This window comes from Penicillium solitum (assembly GCF_028829755.1).
Source record: "Penicillium solitum strain IBT 25940 chromosome Unknown utg000008l_segment0_segment0, whole genome shotgun sequence".
Taxonomy (NCBI): Eukaryota; Fungi; Ascomycota; class Eurotiomycetes; order Eurotiales; family Aspergillaceae; genus Penicillium; species Penicillium solitum.
The window spans coordinates 2,775,739-2,792,750 of record NW_027072127.1 but is presented as its reverse complement, the minus strand read 5'-3'; the positions used below and the strand labels follow the sequence as shown (position 1 = coordinate 2,792,750).

Below are 17,012 nucleotides of genomic sequence, written 5' to 3'. Positions count from 1 at the left end.
TATGTTTCTTTCTTTTGATCTCCCAGGCTAATCCATACCAGCGGAATGGTCATGCTGTAGAGGGTTACAGAAGTCACGTGGGTTAAAGATGACGTCACTTCTCCTATATCCCGCCGTAGCAGATATGGCAGAGCGGTAAACGCTCGCACCATATTCCCGCCTATCTGCGTGCGTGAAACCCAAAATTCACTCATCTGGGTGTGCGGAGTCCCTCTAAAGCTTACGGTTCAAATCGCGCATGAACCAATTTGGGGCGCGGACTTCCTCTATCTTGGGAGGGTCCGAAAGACTGGCAGAGCTCATTCGATCTCTGCCCGGAATCATCTTTTTTTTGTGTATATTTTACATTTTAGATGCCATTTGCTTGTAGGATACGTTACCAGATAACGTAGGGCTGTATGAAGGGGCGGCGAGGCTAACGCGCGGAGAGATTACTAGCATGCTGGAGACTTCTTGTCCCCACAAAAGTGGACTTTTCTTCTTTTATGCCATTAGGGGTGATATTATGTGTTCATTGAGTTGTTTTATTCTACAACGTGTTGCAAGAAGCAGAGGAAAAACACCGACATCATGGTTATTGAGACCGGTAGAGGCACTTTAGTCACCCTAGAACAGATCAACCGAGACGGCTCGTACCGACATTCCTCTTCTCCATTTCCATCCAACCCCATTCTGACATTCTGAGAACCACGGCTGTACGGGAAAAGGAACTAAAGCTTCAGTGAGCATTTCAATTGACCGATGATGTGAGCATTTTTGTTATGGTACACATGTGGGACCTACTGCTCAAAGCGAATGGTCCCGAGAAAAAAGAAAGAAAAAACACGCCTGCATCAAGGGAAATAAGGAATGGAAAATGAACAGCGTCAACCCCGGTTTACCAGGCCTCGGTGTCGAAGTTCTCAACCCCGAAGTACGAGGCAACGACTGTACGGTCAGAGAACTTGCGACCCGCCAGCGCCTTGAGAGCGTTGGTGGCAGATTCAGCACTATCGTACTTAATGAAGATCTTGCCAGCGCCATGTCCACGGCGGGGGATCTTCACTGCGAGAATCTTTCCGAACTTGGAGCATTCCTCGCTCACATCCTCCATGATTTCTTCGTAATCTTCGTCATTGAGAAGCTCATCAAGCGTGACCATGTTGAGAAGCTGCAAGACCTGGGTGGTCTCGAGATCCTGGGAGGTGGTCTTGGCAAACATTTGCATGGCATTCACGCCCATGTCGAGACCGGAGGCCTGTGTGGTTCCAATACTGGCGCGAACAAACTTAAGGTGACGGTCGACAAGTTCCATGCCGTTCAAACCTTCAACGGCAAGAGCAGTGTTGTTCGGGTCGACGTATTCATAGAAGGCAATTCCCTGGAAAGGTTAGTTGCAAAGAAACATGGGACAGTATGGAGATACTCAAACTTACCCGAGACTCCTCTGTAGCAGCATCCTTGACCAAAACAAACGACTTAAGGTCACCGAATGACTTCAGCAGCATGATAATAGCTTCCTCGTTGATATAGGTGGGAATATTAGAGATACAGATCTTGTTGGGTGAGTCGGGAACCTCGGTCAGAACAACGTCGGGCTGCACTGGCTGCGCTGCGCTGCCATCGGGGACAATGTAGTCCTTTGGTCGTTTCACTTCAAGTCCCTTGTCTCCACTCTCCGCCATGGTAATTCCATCAAATGCCAATGCAACTGTAGCATCATTTGGATCCTTGAACTCTAGAAGCGCGAATGATTTATCTTCCGAAACTTGGGCTGAGATGCAGGGGTCGACGCTGTGAATAACATTGAGACCATTCAACTGAAGATTGAAGAAGGCAATAACGCCATCACCCGAGACACCGGGCGGGATGTTGTAAACGAAAAGGCGCTTTGATTGGCGAGAGTTGGAAGGCTTGAGGGCAGCGTTCTCGCTATCGCCAGTAGGGGGGTTCAGGAAGTCCTTCATGCGGCTGGGGTCCATCGGCTGCTGACGAGGAGCTCCGGGAAGAGGGAACATCCCTAATAATGTTAGACAATTCCACTGGCTCATGAGCTTCAAATACATACCTGAGATCTTTGCCTGTTCAGCAGTAACATTCTCGTAACCAGGAGGCTTCATATCCCATTGAGTCAAACGACGCTTGCGGGTCAACACCGAGGGGACATCTGTCAGATCAGGAGTAGGCTCCTTGCGCCGCGGGGGCGTGGCGCTTCTCTTGCGCTCTCTTCTCTCACGGTCTCCACGGTCTCCGCGATCACCGCGATCACCACGGTCTCCGCCACCACGTCCGCCGCCGCGTCGGTCGTCAAACAGGTCGCGGCGAGGTCTGTCGTCAAAGTCACGTCGGCGACGATCGCCCCGGTCACCACCACCGCGGTCACCACCTCCACGTTCACCACCCCCACGCTCAGCGCGGTCACCTCGCTCGGCACGGTCGCCACGGTCCCAGTCTCGATCATCACGGCGGCCAGAGTAACGGTCTTCGCGCTCACGGGCACGGTAGTCACGGCTAGTTGAGTATGAGTTCACTTCGCGCTCCCGACGGGAGTCGCCTCGGGATCCATGGTGAGGCGAACGCGATCGGCGTCGTTCACCTCGATCACTCCGATCGCCCCGTTCAGCTCCACGCTCGGTTCCTCGTTCGGAACCACGTTCAGCGCCTCGGTCGGCAGCTCGGTCAGCTCCGCGTTCGGTTCTGTCGCCTCGGTCTCGATCACGTCGCTCGTCGCGCTAGAATTGGGGTTAATCGCCGCGGTTGCGACCAAAGATTGGCTGGTACTTACGAAGTAATCGCGGGAACGTCCGGTGTCTAAGAGATATTAGCAGTTATATCAAAAAGTAATTGTAAGGATACTTACCCCTGGATGAGTAGGTATCGCCGTTCATCTTGAAGTTGGTTGAGGAAATGAAGCTCTGTCGCCAGTGAAGGGGAAAACTCATGACCCGGAGCTGCAGGCGGTGATACTCTCACCGCCCTAGCGTCGATTTAGATATCGGCAGAAAAGCAAACATGGAGACAGCGACTCCGCAGTCTCGAATTACTATCTTTTGTGTTTCAAAGATGTCTGCAGGTGCTTTGTCCGAATGGCGGAAGCTGCCTTTGAGCTTGAGTGAGCTTTGCATTAATACTACTCTCAGATGTGGCCAGTCTTTTAGGTTTGTCACCCAAGTTTTCGGGTCCAGAGATTGCAGACCAAACGACTGACCCTTTTTAGATGGCAGAACATCCCAGAGAGTCAGGAATGGCGATGTGTTCTCTACGGCCATCTTCTATCGTTGAAACAAGATTCCAATTTCTTGTACTATAGATCCGTGCAACCTCCTTCCCATACATTCACAGCAACAACCTCCGACAATGACCATCTTATCCGCATTATCAAACATTACTTCAACCTGACACCAAATTTGACCGAACTCTACTCCCAATGGTCATCACAAGACCCCAACTTCAAGAAAAAGGCCGCCCAATTCACTGGGATTAGGATCCTTCGACAAGATGCATGGGAAGCACTGGTATCCTTTATCTGCAGCAGCAACAATAATATTGCACGGATTTCTCAAATGGTAGAGAAATTATGCATACATTATGGAAAATCTGTGGCCACAATTGAAGGGCGTGCATATCATGATTTCCCTCCCCCAAGCGCATTAACTGGCACGGATGTGGAAAGCAACCTACGCAAGTTAGGGTTTGGATACCGTGCTAAATACATATATCAAACTGCAGTTATGGTATCCAACCGAGACCAGGGCTGGTTAGACAGTCTGAGCAACCCCGAGTGTCCAGCATTTGGTGTGGATCCCAGACCTAGCGGCGAAATGAAACCAGAAGGGCGAGAGGGATATCGTGAAGCCCATGAAAAGCTCCTTGAGCTACAGGGAGTTGGGCCCAAAGTGTCAGACTGTGTCAGTTTAATGGGACTAGGTTGGGGAGAGTCTGTGCCGGTTGATACTCATGGTGAGTTCTTTTGGATAATGTTTCTGGTTTATCTCTAATCCTTTATGACAGTGTGGCAAATCGCACAGCGAGATTACCGATTTGGAAAAAGCTCCAATAAGAACCTGAACAAGACGACTTACGATGCTGTTGCCAATCATTTCCGCAAGCTTTGGGGCAAGGAAGCTGGATGGGCTCATAGTGTGCTTTTCACTGCGGATCTGCGGACATTTGCAGACAAACTTGCTGCAACCAAGAAGGTCGACGTGAAAGTGAAAGAGGAAGAGGCTGATATCAAGGTCGAGACAAAAGTGACAACTGCTCTCAGTTTGAAAGTTCCTAAGGAGGAAGACATCGATGTGAAAGTTAAGGTCGAGGACATAGATGATGCCAAGAAGCCCATCAGCAGGAAGCGGAAGGAAGTCGAGAACATCGTTTCTGCTGCTCAAACAACAGAGACACGGAGAATGTCCAAACGACTAAGGCGCTGAGGCTATTAGAGGCCAAGGGCCACTTTGACTACTACATACTTTTATCGAAGAAAAAAAAGTCTGCACATCTAATACTAGAGCATTGCAAAACAATCAAGTCATATGCTGAAGGCAAAATTGTACGATGGAGATATGAGTCTAGTGCGATAAACATGTGTATTTGTATTTAGGAATCTTAGCTATATGAACGATCAATGCCTATAACCGTAGTTAGTATAACGGTCGAGCAACTCATAACAGAAGTCTTGAAGTTGAAGAAGGTAGATCAGAAGTCCAGGTAGATCATCGAGCTAGCATCCGAAAACACTAGCTCTGGCATAAGAGGTACCAGAAAATAAAGTAATAACAAATGCGTTGTATCATCATGTGGGAAGGTTGGATATTGAGCAAAAAGAGCTGGAACTGACCTGATATTGACGGTGGCGATGGGATGAAAGGCGTGTCGAGTGTATACGATACAACTTGCACTCAAGTTGAACCAGAAAACATTAATTCCAGTCAACTCAAGTGCGAAATTGAGATTGTTGGTGGTTGAAGTTGGAACAAAATTCGAAGGAAAACGAAGTGAAGTTTTGTCGAAGAAAAGAAATAAGCGAAGGCCGTCACGTGACCCCACACAGGCCCCATCTTTCCCGTCCACACTCACACCCTCTCACTTCTCGATTTTCGATCTTTCATCCACGCCGACAACCGACCAGATTTCCTCCGCCGGACACATCACCAATCCAAAATGGGTCGTCTTCACAGCAAGGGCAAGGGCATTGCCTCTTCCGCCATCCCCTACTCCCGCACCGCCCCCGCGTGGCTCAAGACCACCCCCGACCAGGTTGTCGACCACATCTGCAAGCTGGCCAAGAAGGGTGCCACTCCTTCCCAGATCGGTGTTGTCCTCCGTGACTCCCACGGTGTTGCCCAGGTCAAGATTGTTACTGGTATGGAAATCCGGAGAAATGCGACCCTAGGAATTTGAGGATCGAAATTTTCTAACATTTTTGCGCAGGTAACAAGATCCTCCGTATCTTGAAGTCCAGCGGTACGACTCCCTCCGCCCACATAATCACATCCGTCGGGTGAAGAGAGCGAACAATTTGTGTGGACAAGCCTTTCTGGTTCGGTAAAAGAACCATTGGCTTCGAAGCGCAAAATGCTCGTCTCTCTCCCCGACACTGGTTAGCAGAAATGCACCAGCAATTAAGCCTCTGCTTGGTCAAGAACATCTAGACTGACAGAGAGATTTTGGAATACAGGCCTCGCTCCCGAACTCCCCGAGGACCTTTACTTCCTGATCAAGAAGGTAAAAACTTTTTTTCTCCCTCTTTTCCCCTCATCTCTATCCGTGCAGATTATGCTAACCTCGAACCATCCAGGCCGTCGCTGTCCGCAAGCACCTTGAGCGTAACCGCAAGGACAAGGACTCCAAGTTCCGCCTGATTCTGATCGAGTCCCGCATCCACCGTCTGTCTCGTTACTACAAGACCGTCAGTGTCCTGCCCCCCACCTGGCGCTACGAGAGCGCCACTGCCTCCACCCTTGTCGCATAAGCGCATTTTGGGAGGATGAGTGGTTGACGGAGGGAACCCATCGGATCGTCGTGATCGTCGTATCTGAAGGGTCTATCTTCTGCTAGATACAACAAAAAAGATTACGATTATTTGATACCCTGTTCATGAATGCTCTAGAATTCTTCGGTAGTTGTAGGTCTGGCTAGTGGATGTCCCATGTAGATAATTTGTGACATTAAATGATCGCTAGCTTGTCAATATAAAGTGGGTATTCAAGTATGTTGAACCGGTCTCGACCATTAACATACTAGCTACTATTTGACCCATGTGGTAATTTGGAGCGCTAGAAAATAAGGTTATGCTACATGTGCAACTTTAAGCAGACATATTTGCAATGATTGAATGGACGTTACTCACACGTCGCACTCAGCTCTAACCTCCCTCGCCACAGCATTGCAAAGCTCAACTTTAACACCAGCTCCCACTAAAATATGGACCCAAAGGCGCTGAGTATCACTTAGCCGATCATTCTCGGATTTAACCTCAGCAAACATCACCGTCCTCGTCTCATGATTCCAGAGAAACAAGTCCGGAATTCCCCCACCGCGCTGCTGGTACTCCTGCGCCATAACCTTGCAGATGGTAGCAAGTGCCTCTCCCCGGAAACACTGCACGATCTCAACCAAGTCATCTAGGTCGAAAGACCAATCAAGTCCAATAGCACAGGGCTGCGCCTGAGCCTCACGATTATGGATCTCACGGACAATCCGCTCTGCATTCCCGTTCGTGATCTCAACCAGCCGGTGATTGATCTCTGATGCACGAGACGGGTAGAAGACATCGGTGTGGAGATCGAGCGGACAGGTCTGAAACGCAGTCTGGAAGACATTGGGGACGTATGTGAACAGGATATCGTAGAAGAGGTAGCCGAACTGTGTTCAAAATTAGAGCCAGCTCGATGTTCGGCATATTCCAATGCTGCTTTGTATGGGGTAAGACTCACCAGTGTCCGCACAATACCCCCCTCAGAGTGATATCCCTTCCATCCATGATCACGGTACCAACTCAGACACATACTCTCCACCCTATACTCGCCACCCTCTCTCTCATCAACCCAAACAGTCGCTTTCCCCTTCCGCGGAGTATCACCCGTATCAATACGGATACCCTCAATCGTCCGCTCAGCAGGCTTGCCTAGCATGACGTGTCCAAAATCATGCTGCTCGCGCTTCACCACCCGAAGCGCCCTTTCCAGTTTCGTGATCCGCTTCTGTAAGTCATAATGAAAGATCAGATGGCACAGCGGGTCTTCAAGTCCGGCCTCGCACGTCCGCAGCGCAAGTCTCTTCCAATGCTTGCGCTGGGCTTCTTCGCTGCGCCCATCTGTAGGCGTAAGCGCCCACATGTAGTGTTCTTCCAGTAGTGCCTTGCGCTGATACCACGCACCGCGCCGCGCCGCGTGGAAAAGAAGTTGGGCAAGAAGTTCCTCTAGCACCTCGTGTTCGCGTTTATGCTCCTTGAACCGCCCGAGAGGGTGTAGACTCTTGTGGATGATTCTTGTGAGCACCCATGCTGGCGAAAATCGACGTAGATATGCGCCTTCGCCGCTTTCGTAGATGCTGTCTTCTTTCTTTTGTTCTTGATCGACTAGCTCTTTCCATCGGGGATGAGATTTGTTGGCAAGGTCGATGATCTGTTGAAGGGATTCGGTCGTGACTGGGCCGTTGGATTCAAGGATGTTGTCGATGGCGAATTGGGTTTGTATTGCTGATTCAAATTCCAGTAGCGCTTCTCTGGATGAGAAGATGGAATTTGAGCGGCAGACAATATACTCGGGGAAGTTTCTTTTCGTCATTTTGGCTAGGATAATTGTTGTGAGGGACTTCTCGCTCCACTCCGTGGAACGATAGAATACCAGGTGCACTCGCTCGAAGAGAGTGCGAGGCACTGGCGAGATCCTGATACATCCACCCGTGTACTCCAATATCTTCTGGGTAAAATGGCCGTCTCTGTTATTCGTGTCTTTGAGTCCTGTTTGTGTCTGGCTCGATTCGCGAAGAGCCGTGAGCAACTCTTTCTTGCTCTTGCCCTGAACCTTGGCTTCCTTTGCAAAGACCTTGAGTTCCTCCAGCAATAGAAGTGATGAAGCCTCTTCCAGCGTTGTGATCGCTTCTATGCCTTCTGCAAATCTAAACTTATTTCCGAGTTCTGAATCAGGCAGGGTCCGGTCCCGCTGTAGGTCCTCGGCAACAGAGAATAAATCCGAGATGTCGGAGTAGTAGTTCAACCGGTTGATACGGTGCCAGGCAGAGGACTTGCGGAGGAATAGTCGAACATACCTGGTCGAAAATTAATCTCAACCATATCTCATCCCATTCTACAGAAAACATACAAGTACTGTGATTCGTAGGACAGTTCCCGCCACTGAGTAAAGATTTCCATTTCGGCCTCGTTAAAGAGATGTGATTCCTCGTCCAGCACAGTTTCCAGTGCCAGGTTGAATGCATCCACATAGATGGAGCTCTTGCCTTTCTGCCAGGCACCATCTCGTAGCCTCACATGTAATCCCATCTGTTTGTCATTCTGTGACGTCTCGTACTCCTCTATTGCGTCCTCGTCGGTCTTGATCGCAGGAAGGGAAGTCTCGAGTTCTGTCTGGCTGTTGGTAATTATCCCTAAATCATCCGCTGCGGGGAGCTCCCCCGCTGTGACCGAAGGACTCGGACTCGGTGGTGGTTTAGTCTCTGCATCTGTACTAGAATCCTCTTTTTCAAAAGTCCGCCGACGTTTCACGGGACGCTGCGTCTCCCAAAAGTTCAGCAAGGACATGATCTCTCGTGTCCATGGATGCAATCAGTCCCAACGACTCGAGTCTCCGAGTATAGGCAGACACGACCAACGTGTCTCGCGAACAGGTTTCAAACACGAGATCACGTGTTCGATATAACTCCATTAAGCTGTTTGTCCTGTTTGCATATGACATCGACAAAGAGGCACAGGCAAACGCATAAGAAAAAGGAACTAAACAAAGACAGTCTGAGAAAGAGAAAGAAAGAAATGCTATCTGAATACCATTCACAAATCCCCTAAGTGCAATCCCTAGATATAAAAATGGCCTTACCAGTAAGCTCCAGCTCTCCCTCCCTCACCGATCGACACCTCCGAGCTCCACAGCTTCCGCTCCGCAGACATTCGCCGATTCCACCGTTGCGACTCCCACTTCCCAAAAGATACACCTCCCAGGCTCTCGATTAACCTTTGCAGCCTCCCACCCTCGCAATCTCAGATCCACCCGCCTCCTCAGCTCCTACGTCCATCACAGCGCCCCAACCGAAACCCACATCCACAATGGGCGAAACAAACGGCACTGGCTCCAACACGCCGCTTGGCGATTTGGGCAATGTCTCTGCGGGCCAGATTCGCCCCGGTGGCGCACCTGCGCGCGTCTATCTCAATGAGAAGGTCGTGCCGTATTTGCTTGACGGGATGAAATCTGTTGCGCGCGAACAGTGAGTGGAATACTATGGCTAGCTAGCTTTTCTATATCGGTCTTCTGGGTGGCTTTACTAATCTGTTTGCTTTTCTTTTTTTGCGCTAGGCCTGCCAACCCTCTCCGTGTGCTCGGCGAGTTCTTGCTTCAGAAGAGTAATGAAGTGGAGGGCGAAACTAAGAAGGAGTCGGAGTAGAGACAAAATGGGACGGGGTTTCTTGGGCGTTTAATGGTGCTTGATAGGCTGTTCTGTTCTGTGATTGTTTTTGTTTTTTTCCCCTTGCTTTTGGCTTCATAAAGAAAAGCTTGTGAGTGGACTTTGATGTACGCTAAGACGTTCACCATTTGATACCCCGGTCAATGTCCATACTGTCTTGCTAGTAGGGATTGAAGGATATTAGAGAAGAAAGATAGTGAGAATAATGCATTAAAATGAAGGCGATGATCCCCTACCTAACGGGCGAAACTACTGGTATAGTAGACATTGAATTGAGGATGTACCTACCTACATGTATATATATAGGGAAGTAGAGTGTATAAAATAATGTACAGGGAGAAGGCAGTGTGGTGTGACATTGAGTAGAACATCCCAATACCATCTCAAATAGGTCAGATTATTCGACTCCTACGTCCTTAATGACAGAGGATATATAAGCGGCCGACTATGTTTTTACAAGGATATACAGATACCGGGGAAGTCAGGGACGGAAATGTCCTAGTGGATAGAGTATGTATTATTCTTTGTCAAAAATCGACGTCTCATTGATCAAAGAAAACCCACAGCCATGGATTCGAGGACAAAGAGTGGCTTGGATAGGTGGCAACTCACAAAGGACATCGGGGTCTCACAGCCTTCAAGGTAGTGTGTATTTCATGCCGGAGCCCCGGACCGAGCGAAGCTCTTGTAGATGGCGCATAGAACCATCGAAATATGGAAGCCGTTATATAGATTCAAGTTTGGAACTTCAAAGAGATTCCTAAATAGAATAAGTACAAGCATGCCATACCCCGACCAAATATTCGGGGAAGAACAAAGGATTCCAAAAAAAAACCTAGATAGGTCAGCTTGCGAAACACACCTCACCTTTAATGGCATTGTCAATATGAAAATTGATTAATGCCAGGGGTTTAAAAGGTTGAAACTACAAGCGCAAAGTCGACGGCTTTGAATTGGGCGAATGGTTGATCATTCAGTTGTTTAGAGAAGTCGAATACAATCGAGCCGTTACTGGAGATGGTGTAGAGGTGAAGTTGTAGCTGTAGCTGTGTGACGAATTTGCTGACCCTGAGATAACCGAATTACAGCGCATAATTTTCTGTCCCTTTGCCGCTAAAAGTTTTTTTTCCCGAAGTTGCGTCGCGAACAGACATAAAAGACACATCATCAAGCGACCGAAGTGTGCGATGAAGTTGCCGAGTCGTGGCGCTCCGTTTTTTCTTTTTTAAAAAATCGTCGAGCCGAGAGCAATTGACAAACAAAGACAGCGACGCCCCGTGGCCCGTGGCCCAAATCCCGCATTAAAACAATCCCAGAAACAAAGAAAAGGGGAGGAGGAAGTGGACAAGTTGGTGAAACATGGGAACCAGGAACCAGGAGACATCAAAGACCAGTCTCTGTTCTGGTTAGAAAACAAGGGGAGACACTTTACCTGCCAGCGTACCGATCCTCGCCGCCACCGCCGCCACCGCCGCCGGCGCCAGGAGCACCGCCAGTGCTGCTGCGTGCTTGCCCTTCGTAGGAACGTCCACCACCACCAGCGTAGGGGTCGCGAGCCTCACGGGGAGGGCCGGCAGCATCGAAGCTAGGAGGGTTGGCGTCACGATCGTAGTAACCGCCGCCACCGCCGCCGCCGCGAGATTCCTCACCACCTCCACGACGTTCATCACGGCTGTAACGGTCATCACGGCCACCACCGTAGCGGTCACCACCTCCACGGTATCCGTAGTCATCGCGCGATTCACGGCGACCGCCATACTCACGGCCACCACCGCCGCCACCACCGTAGTCACGACGGCCATAGTCACGTCCGTAGTCACGGCCATAATCACGGCGATCATTGTAAGAGTCATAGCGACCGTAGCGGGAGTAGTCATCGTCGCGACGACGCCAGCCGCCACCGGAGGGGCCACGGCGATCATCGTAACGGTCACGGCGAGGACCACCTCCGCGACCACTAGGACCACCAGGGGGTCCACCAGGGCCATCTGAAGAAATGAAATGTAAGCCGATGCAAGGCGCAAAACGAAGGGATGATATATAACTTACCACGCTTGGGAGGACCGAAGTACTTTCCGGGAGTAGGGGTACGAGGACGGGCGCGACGAGCCTTCTCGATGCTCAGGGTGCGACCCTCGATGACCTCACCCTGGAGGCCCTCCTTGGCGGCATCAGCCTGCTCGGCGGTGACCATGTTCACGAAACCGAATCCACGGGACTCCTTGGTGTGGGGGTCCAGCATGATAGAGCAGTTATCAACATCGCCGTACTTTTCGAACAGACGCGAAATGTCGGACTCGGTCAGGCGCGGGTGAATGCCAGTAACAAAAAGGTTGGAGCCAGAGTTGATGGCACCTTCATCATCTTCCTCGAGAGGCTTGCGAGCCAGAGGAGCTCTGTGGGTTTATTAGCTTTGAATTGATATACCACATCAGACAAATACATACCTGTCATCAGAACGGCCATTGGGGGAACGGCTGCGAGCACGGTCGCGGTCGGCTCGAGGCTCATCGCGAGGAGAGGCGCTGCGCTCACGATCATATCGAGGCTCGTCTATCGAAAAAGGGTAAATATTTTCAAGCGCATCGAAATAATTCGAAAAGACATACCCGCGTAGCGGCTGGAATCGTTGTCGTAGTCCGCCATGATGAAAGGACTGAAGGTGTAGGTTGGAAGAAGGAAGAAAGAGAAGTTGGAAAGCTGATAAGAGCGGACGCTAAGCACCGGGAAGTACACACCCGAGGAATCAGGCAGCTGTGCAAACTGCGTGGATTTTGAGTGAATTAGGTGAATTAGGTGAATTGGGGTGAATTTGGAGAAGAAAAATCTGAGATTTCTTTTTTATTCCTTTTGAAAATGTGAGTTTATGCAGGGGGTTATCTTGACCATGACAAACGGATTTCATGCCAAGACCGAAGCAATCGCCATATTAAAGCCTTATTAGCTATAGAACCTAGTGCAAATATTCATACAACTAAAACTAACTCCTGAAATTGAACTGCGCTAAAATCAAATTCGTGAACCCCATACGAATCATGTCCAGAAAGTAATCATCGTGAGCCTCGCAAACGTCGAGTTCGACGGGGATTCTGTTGTGAAGCAGCCGGGGTGCTGGTGGTCTGGCCCTTCAGGTCTCCATCATTAACTAAGTCCTTCAACCCTTCGAGTTCATCCTCATCCAGTTCGCTGAGTTCTTCACTCATTCCACGCATGACATCCCGTCCAGTCCACCGTTCCTCATGAACAGTTGTACCGATAGGGTCGAATGGCTGCATGTACCATTGAATTCCACCCAAAGCCAAAGGTAGCTGCTGGTCTTGCTCGGTCAAGACAGGAGTTGGATGTCGATAGTAGGTGGGGACACTCTTCATAGGATCTTCAGCAGGAGGCAGCCCTTCTGCTTCAGGGTGTTGTTCATCTTTAGGGTGGGTTTCCGATGGAGGCTCTGTTGTAGGAAGTGTTTCTTCAACTCCTTCCATAGCATCGGGATGACCATACAGCTCAGTATCGCCTTCCGGTTCGACAGAATCACCACTGCGTGACATCACACTGTGATCAAGAATCACATCCAGCTCCTTCAACTCCTTCTCGAATGGTTTGCGGTTGAGCTCGCTCTCTTTCCGGATCGCATCCTCCAGGGAAGGCTGGATGACTTTGATTATCCGTTTTGCTAATTTTCTCTTCTCGCGTTGCTCCAGGCTGAGCTCCGGGGCGCGGCCACTGATTTGCGCTTGGAGTTCCGCGGTATCGCCAGCGGGCTCCACGCCGATTTCCGAGGTGAAAAGACTGGCCAAATCGGCAGAGAAAGCAGCAACAGACGGATAGAATCGTTCGTTGAGCCTTTGTCGGATTGACATCAAGCCGGCTGCAAACACACCCTTTCCATCGAGCCTGGGATAAAGTCAGTATGAGGGTTGACAAAATAGGACGAATATACCTTACAGTTGAGCTTTTTCAAGAATAGGCCAGAGCAGTGGGAATGTAGGGAAGTAGACAAGATCGACAATGTTACGGAGCATCTCTGCATCCTTTAACTTCTCCCTCTCCCGTTTCTTCACTTCATCGCATAGCATCCTCAATCGATCGAGATCCTTGTAAAGTCGCTCGCCAAACTCAATGCGACGTTCCAGACGTTTGTGTCCGGGAACACCCATTGCCACGTAGTCTCTTCGTGTCATTTCCATAGATGAGAAGGTCTCCAACTGCAACTGGAGTCGCTTGAGCAATGCTGCTCCACGTCTCGCCTCTCGTTTCAATGTCCAATACTTGGATGCATCCTCGGCATATTGCTTCCTTTGGCGTACTGTAAATCGCCCGAGAGAAGCAATCACTGAGTTTAACACAACCTGGGGGATAACTGGCGCACCGCAGGGCAGCTTCCAAATTGTTCTGGGAACACGTTTCCGTTTATTGCCGCCTACTGTTAAGGTAAGGCGAGGAGTGAGGGTGCGATCCTCTTCTCCTCCGTCATTAGGGTGTGCCGGGCCCATTGAGAGTGCTGCAGCTTGGCTGTCTCCCCAGCGTCTACCTTGCATGGTATTGCGGTAATATTCGATGGCATCAGCAGTTGCGGCATCAGTACCATGCTCCAATCGCCAGTCAGGAGGAACGTGCTTGTCGCAGAAAGCCTTGAGAAGGTGGGAGTCCATAAGACCATGGCCAATCTTCATCTTTAGATAAAGTTGAGCTCTGCGTGCACATGAGACATGGAAGGCAACAAAGCAGTTTTTGTTGCTGCATTGAATAGATGCACCCATCCGTTGTTTGCAGATGTAGCAATTCAACTTCCAGCGGCTGCGTGGAACCTTTTCAACGTCGGTCACCGGCTCCATAAGAGATGGATTACCTATAGAAACTTCAGGGATCCAGAAAGAGCAGAGTAGATGAGCCCATTTGGATGAGGTTGTTTGTTTGAATGCACCCTCGGTGTTTGGGCAGAAAATACAATTGGTAGATCCTCTTCCAAGCAACTGGCACTTGCGGCAAAGCCACTGACCTTCTGGAATGAAAGGAACACCATAACACTCCTGATGCACTGCAAGGTCACAGCCATCGCAGAAAACAATTGCATTTGAGTTTTCACAATCGCCATCATCACAGATAGCACACTTGCTGTCTTGTTCTTCGCCCGGCCCAGCAGTCTCGCCATTGACCGCAGCCGCAGAGCTAGAGCGAAGACGTCCGGTCTGTGGGGGCTTGGGATTCGGCTTGGGGATGCGCTTCTCAAGGGTATGCCACTCCCTCTCGATTTTGGTCATGGTAATCTCAAACACAGCGGGCTTGATGGGTTCAAGTTGATCTTCACGGCGCTTGGCATTATATTCTTCCAACCATTTTTCATCCTGCTCGTCCATGTCATATTCGACACGCCCAATGGTGGTGTTAAGGTCCCCATCTGTCATGGCAGGTTGAATGACATCAAGGTCATCTTCTTGAGTGCCTTCGGTCATTCGAATAAATCGCCGGTCATGGCGGAGGAAGAGATCGCTCTCCTGGTATCCCACGTTTGCCATGGTCCGGTCAACATAGTTTTGATGCCCGACACCCTTCTTCTCATAGAATGTGAAAGGGTCACGAAGTCTGAACGACGGCTTGGGTAGTGTTAGTTTCTCGCGGGGGTTGGGGCCCGGGGGCGGTATGATCTTTTGTCCTTGCTGGGCGAGAAGGGCATTAAGGATGGCCTCGGGGCGACGAGGTGGACGGCCAGGCCTGCGTTTGATTGGGATTGGAGAAGCCATTTCGCCTGATATAATAACTGGTGATCCTGAAAGGTCCGAGACTGTTGCACCAGCCAGTGCCTCTAGGCTCAATACAGGAGTAGAGTTATCTGGGGCATCGACCTCTTCAGACGTGAAGACAGCAATTTTGCCATCGATGTCCAAGTCGGGATGGAACTCTTCCCACCCGCGTTCTTCGCGTGGTTTGTACCCATCACCTTGTTGAAGTGCTAGAGCTGCAGCCGTGGAAGAGGTAAACCGACCGCGTGTTTGGTTCTTGTCGCGCCTTGGACGCGACATGGAGGGTGGTGTTGTTGGTATGATGGGAGGTGGCGGTGGAGGGGCTAAGAATGGTTGGTCCATCTCACGGGGTGGACGGCCTCGAGCACTTGCGGAGTGGCGACGGGGAGTAGTTTTTTTCGGGCTTTCTTGGGCGGCGGCTGCGGCAGCGGCAGCTGCAGCGTCGAAGTCGATGAATCTTCCTCCTCCTCCAGGGCCACCTGGAATGTACTTTCGCTTCTTCGAAGGAGGGCCGTCAGGGGAATCGAAGGAGCCGTTGTTGGATGATTTGAGAGAAGACCTAGGTTTACTGCGTGATGGACGACCAGAGATTGAATGTCGGACCGTCGGTGCCATAATTCAAGAACGAGCTTTCGGGTATGTGTATGTTGCTCGTTGGGGATGGCGATTGTTAATCGGACGGCGTCAGGTCGCGTTCAGAGCCCGACTCAGGCAGGGCCTCGGGAGAAATCAAAGTTGCAATTCTCAAGTCATGCGACAGCAAACTAGAAACGAATGGACACAATGGACGCAAAGGACGCCAGAGCCCGTGGAAGCTGCAAGGCGCGATGAGGTGTTTGGTTATCTGGTCAAGGCGGAGACAGCCGAGCTGGCTGGGCCTGTTGGCCTGAGGCGCCAAGCTGGGCTTGAAGCACCTCCGCAGCTTGACATAGGGACATGACATCCACAGCTGTCCCTTGCCAGCTATTGACGACGTTGTTCCTTCGATCGAGCTTTGATTTTTCCGGTTTACATAAATTTACAACATGAGTGGTTCTAGCGAAAACAGGTACGCGTTATCCACCCCAAAACACCACGCGCGTCAGCTTCGCTAACTGTTACTCTCTTCCTAAGATGGCGGGGTGGACCCAGTCGCCAGGCGTCGCAGCGCAACTCGAACAACCGTGATAAAACAGGAGGACAGGGAAGCGCACGCGATAACAATGCTGCTTGGGGCGCATCCAACCCTCCGCAGGAACAGCATGTCCCTGTACGGGGCTTCAACGCCGCAGAGGTTAAGAACGGTCTGAAGAGTATGTATATGCACCTAATCTGCAAGTGCAAGAGCTGACCAAGCTTCTACGATACAGCAGGGCCTCATGGTATGTCTTATCGCTACCTTCATTTCTACTCAAATCTAATCCATGCGCCATTGATACAGAAGCCAAGTCGTCGACACCCTACAAATCTCATTCTAAAGACGGCCCTACCCAACGATCTACTGCCTGGGGTCCCAAGGGTACAGTCTCCCTTCGATCATTGCATACTCTTTGAACAAACAATAACCATATCTACAGCGCAAAATATGGCGAATGGGAAAGACTTCTTCTTGGAGCTTAGAAAACAGGTTGCTTTACTGCAGCGAAGCGGCCCCCCCGTCGGCGGCTGATCGTCACG

General features: G+C 50.4%; 8 protein-coding genes across 8 annotated transcripts; 4 read left to right on the top strand and 4 right to left on the bottom strand.

Moving 5' to 3' along the window:
- Positions 1-877: 877 nt before the first annotated feature.
- On the bottom strand, positions 878-2,867 carry N7455_010357 (splicing factor u2af large subunit; the record flags this gene model as incomplete). The annotated part of the gene is made up of 5 exons (XM_040954100.2): positions 878-1,360; positions 1,416-1,999; positions 2,048-2,711; positions 2,765-2,790; positions 2,840-2,867. 5 exons carry the CDS (start codon positions 2,865-2,867, stop codon positions 878-880), a joined length of 1,785 nt encoding a protein of 594 aa, XP_040815526.2.
- Positions 2,868-3,042: 175 nt separating this feature from the next.
- On the top strand, positions 3,043-4,409 carry N7455_010356 (8-oxoguanine glycosylase OGG1; the record flags this gene model as incomplete). Its single annotated transcript, XM_065606425.1, has 3 exons — positions 3,043-3,137; positions 3,197-3,939; positions 3,991-4,409. 3 exons carry the CDS (start codon positions 3,043-3,045, stop codon positions 4,407-4,409), a joined length of 1,257 nt encoding a protein of 418 aa, XP_065460388.1.
- A 730-nt stretch (positions 4,410-5,139) lies between these two features.
- On the top strand, positions 5,140-5,950 carry N7455_010355 (40S ribosomal protein uS15; the record flags this gene model as incomplete). Its single annotated transcript, XM_040954053.1, has 4 exons — positions 5,140-5,341; positions 5,410-5,442; positions 5,657-5,703; positions 5,777-5,950. 4 exons carry the CDS (start codon positions 5,140-5,142, stop codon positions 5,948-5,950), a joined length of 456 nt encoding a protein of 151 aa, XP_040815562.1.
- Positions 5,951-6,324: 374 nt separating this feature from the next.
- N7455_010354 (fanconi-associated nuclease 1) lies at positions 6,325-8,780 on the bottom strand (the record flags this gene model as incomplete). Its single annotated transcript, XM_040954108.2, has 3 exons — positions 8,304-8,780; positions 6,915-8,250; positions 6,325-6,843 (listed from the first exon to the last, which is right to left on the bottom strand). The coding sequence occupies exons 1-3, from the start codon at positions 8,738-8,740 to the stop codon at positions 6,325-6,327; spliced, it is 2,292 nt and encodes a 763-aa protein (XP_040815533.2). The 5' UTR covers positions 8,741-8,780.
- A 242-nt stretch (positions 8,781-9,022) lies between these two features.
- N7455_010353 (DPY30/SDC1 family protein) lies at positions 9,023-9,756 on the top strand (the record flags this gene model as incomplete). The annotated part of the gene is made up of 3 exons (XM_040954253.2): positions 9,023-9,034; positions 9,176-9,420; positions 9,510-9,756. 3 exons carry the CDS (start codon positions 9,023-9,025, stop codon positions 9,595-9,597), a joined length of 345 nt encoding a protein of 114 aa, XP_040815495.2. The 3' UTR covers positions 9,598-9,756.
- A 1,290-nt stretch (positions 9,757-11,046) lies between these two features.
- Positions 11,047-12,264, bottom strand: N7455_010352 (RNA recognition motif domain-containing protein; the record flags this gene model as incomplete). The annotated part of the gene is made up of 4 exons (XM_040954145.2): positions 11,047-11,606; positions 11,668-12,014; positions 12,066-12,171; positions 12,228-12,264. 4 exons carry the CDS (start codon positions 12,262-12,264, stop codon positions 11,047-11,049), a joined length of 1,050 nt encoding a protein of 349 aa, XP_040815345.1.
- A 404-nt stretch (positions 12,265-12,668) lies between these two features.
- On the bottom strand, positions 12,669-15,971 carry N7455_010351 (putative PHD finger domain protein; the record flags this gene model as incomplete). Its single annotated transcript, XM_040954007.2, has 2 exons — positions 12,669-13,509; positions 13,561-15,971. 2 exons carry the CDS (start codon positions 15,969-15,971, stop codon positions 12,669-12,671), a joined length of 3,252 nt encoding a protein of 1,083 aa, XP_040815348.2.
- Positions 15,972-16,381: 410 nt separating this feature from the next.
- Positions 16,382-17,004, top strand: N7455_010350 (uncharacterized protein; the record flags this gene model as incomplete). Its single annotated transcript, XM_040954186.2, has 5 exons — positions 16,382-16,404; positions 16,470-16,648; positions 16,706-16,717; positions 16,777-16,854; positions 16,913-17,004. 5 exons carry the CDS (start codon positions 16,382-16,384, stop codon positions 17,002-17,004), a joined length of 384 nt encoding a protein of 127 aa, XP_040815545.2.
- Between the last annotated feature and the right edge of the window lie 8 nt (positions 17,005-17,012).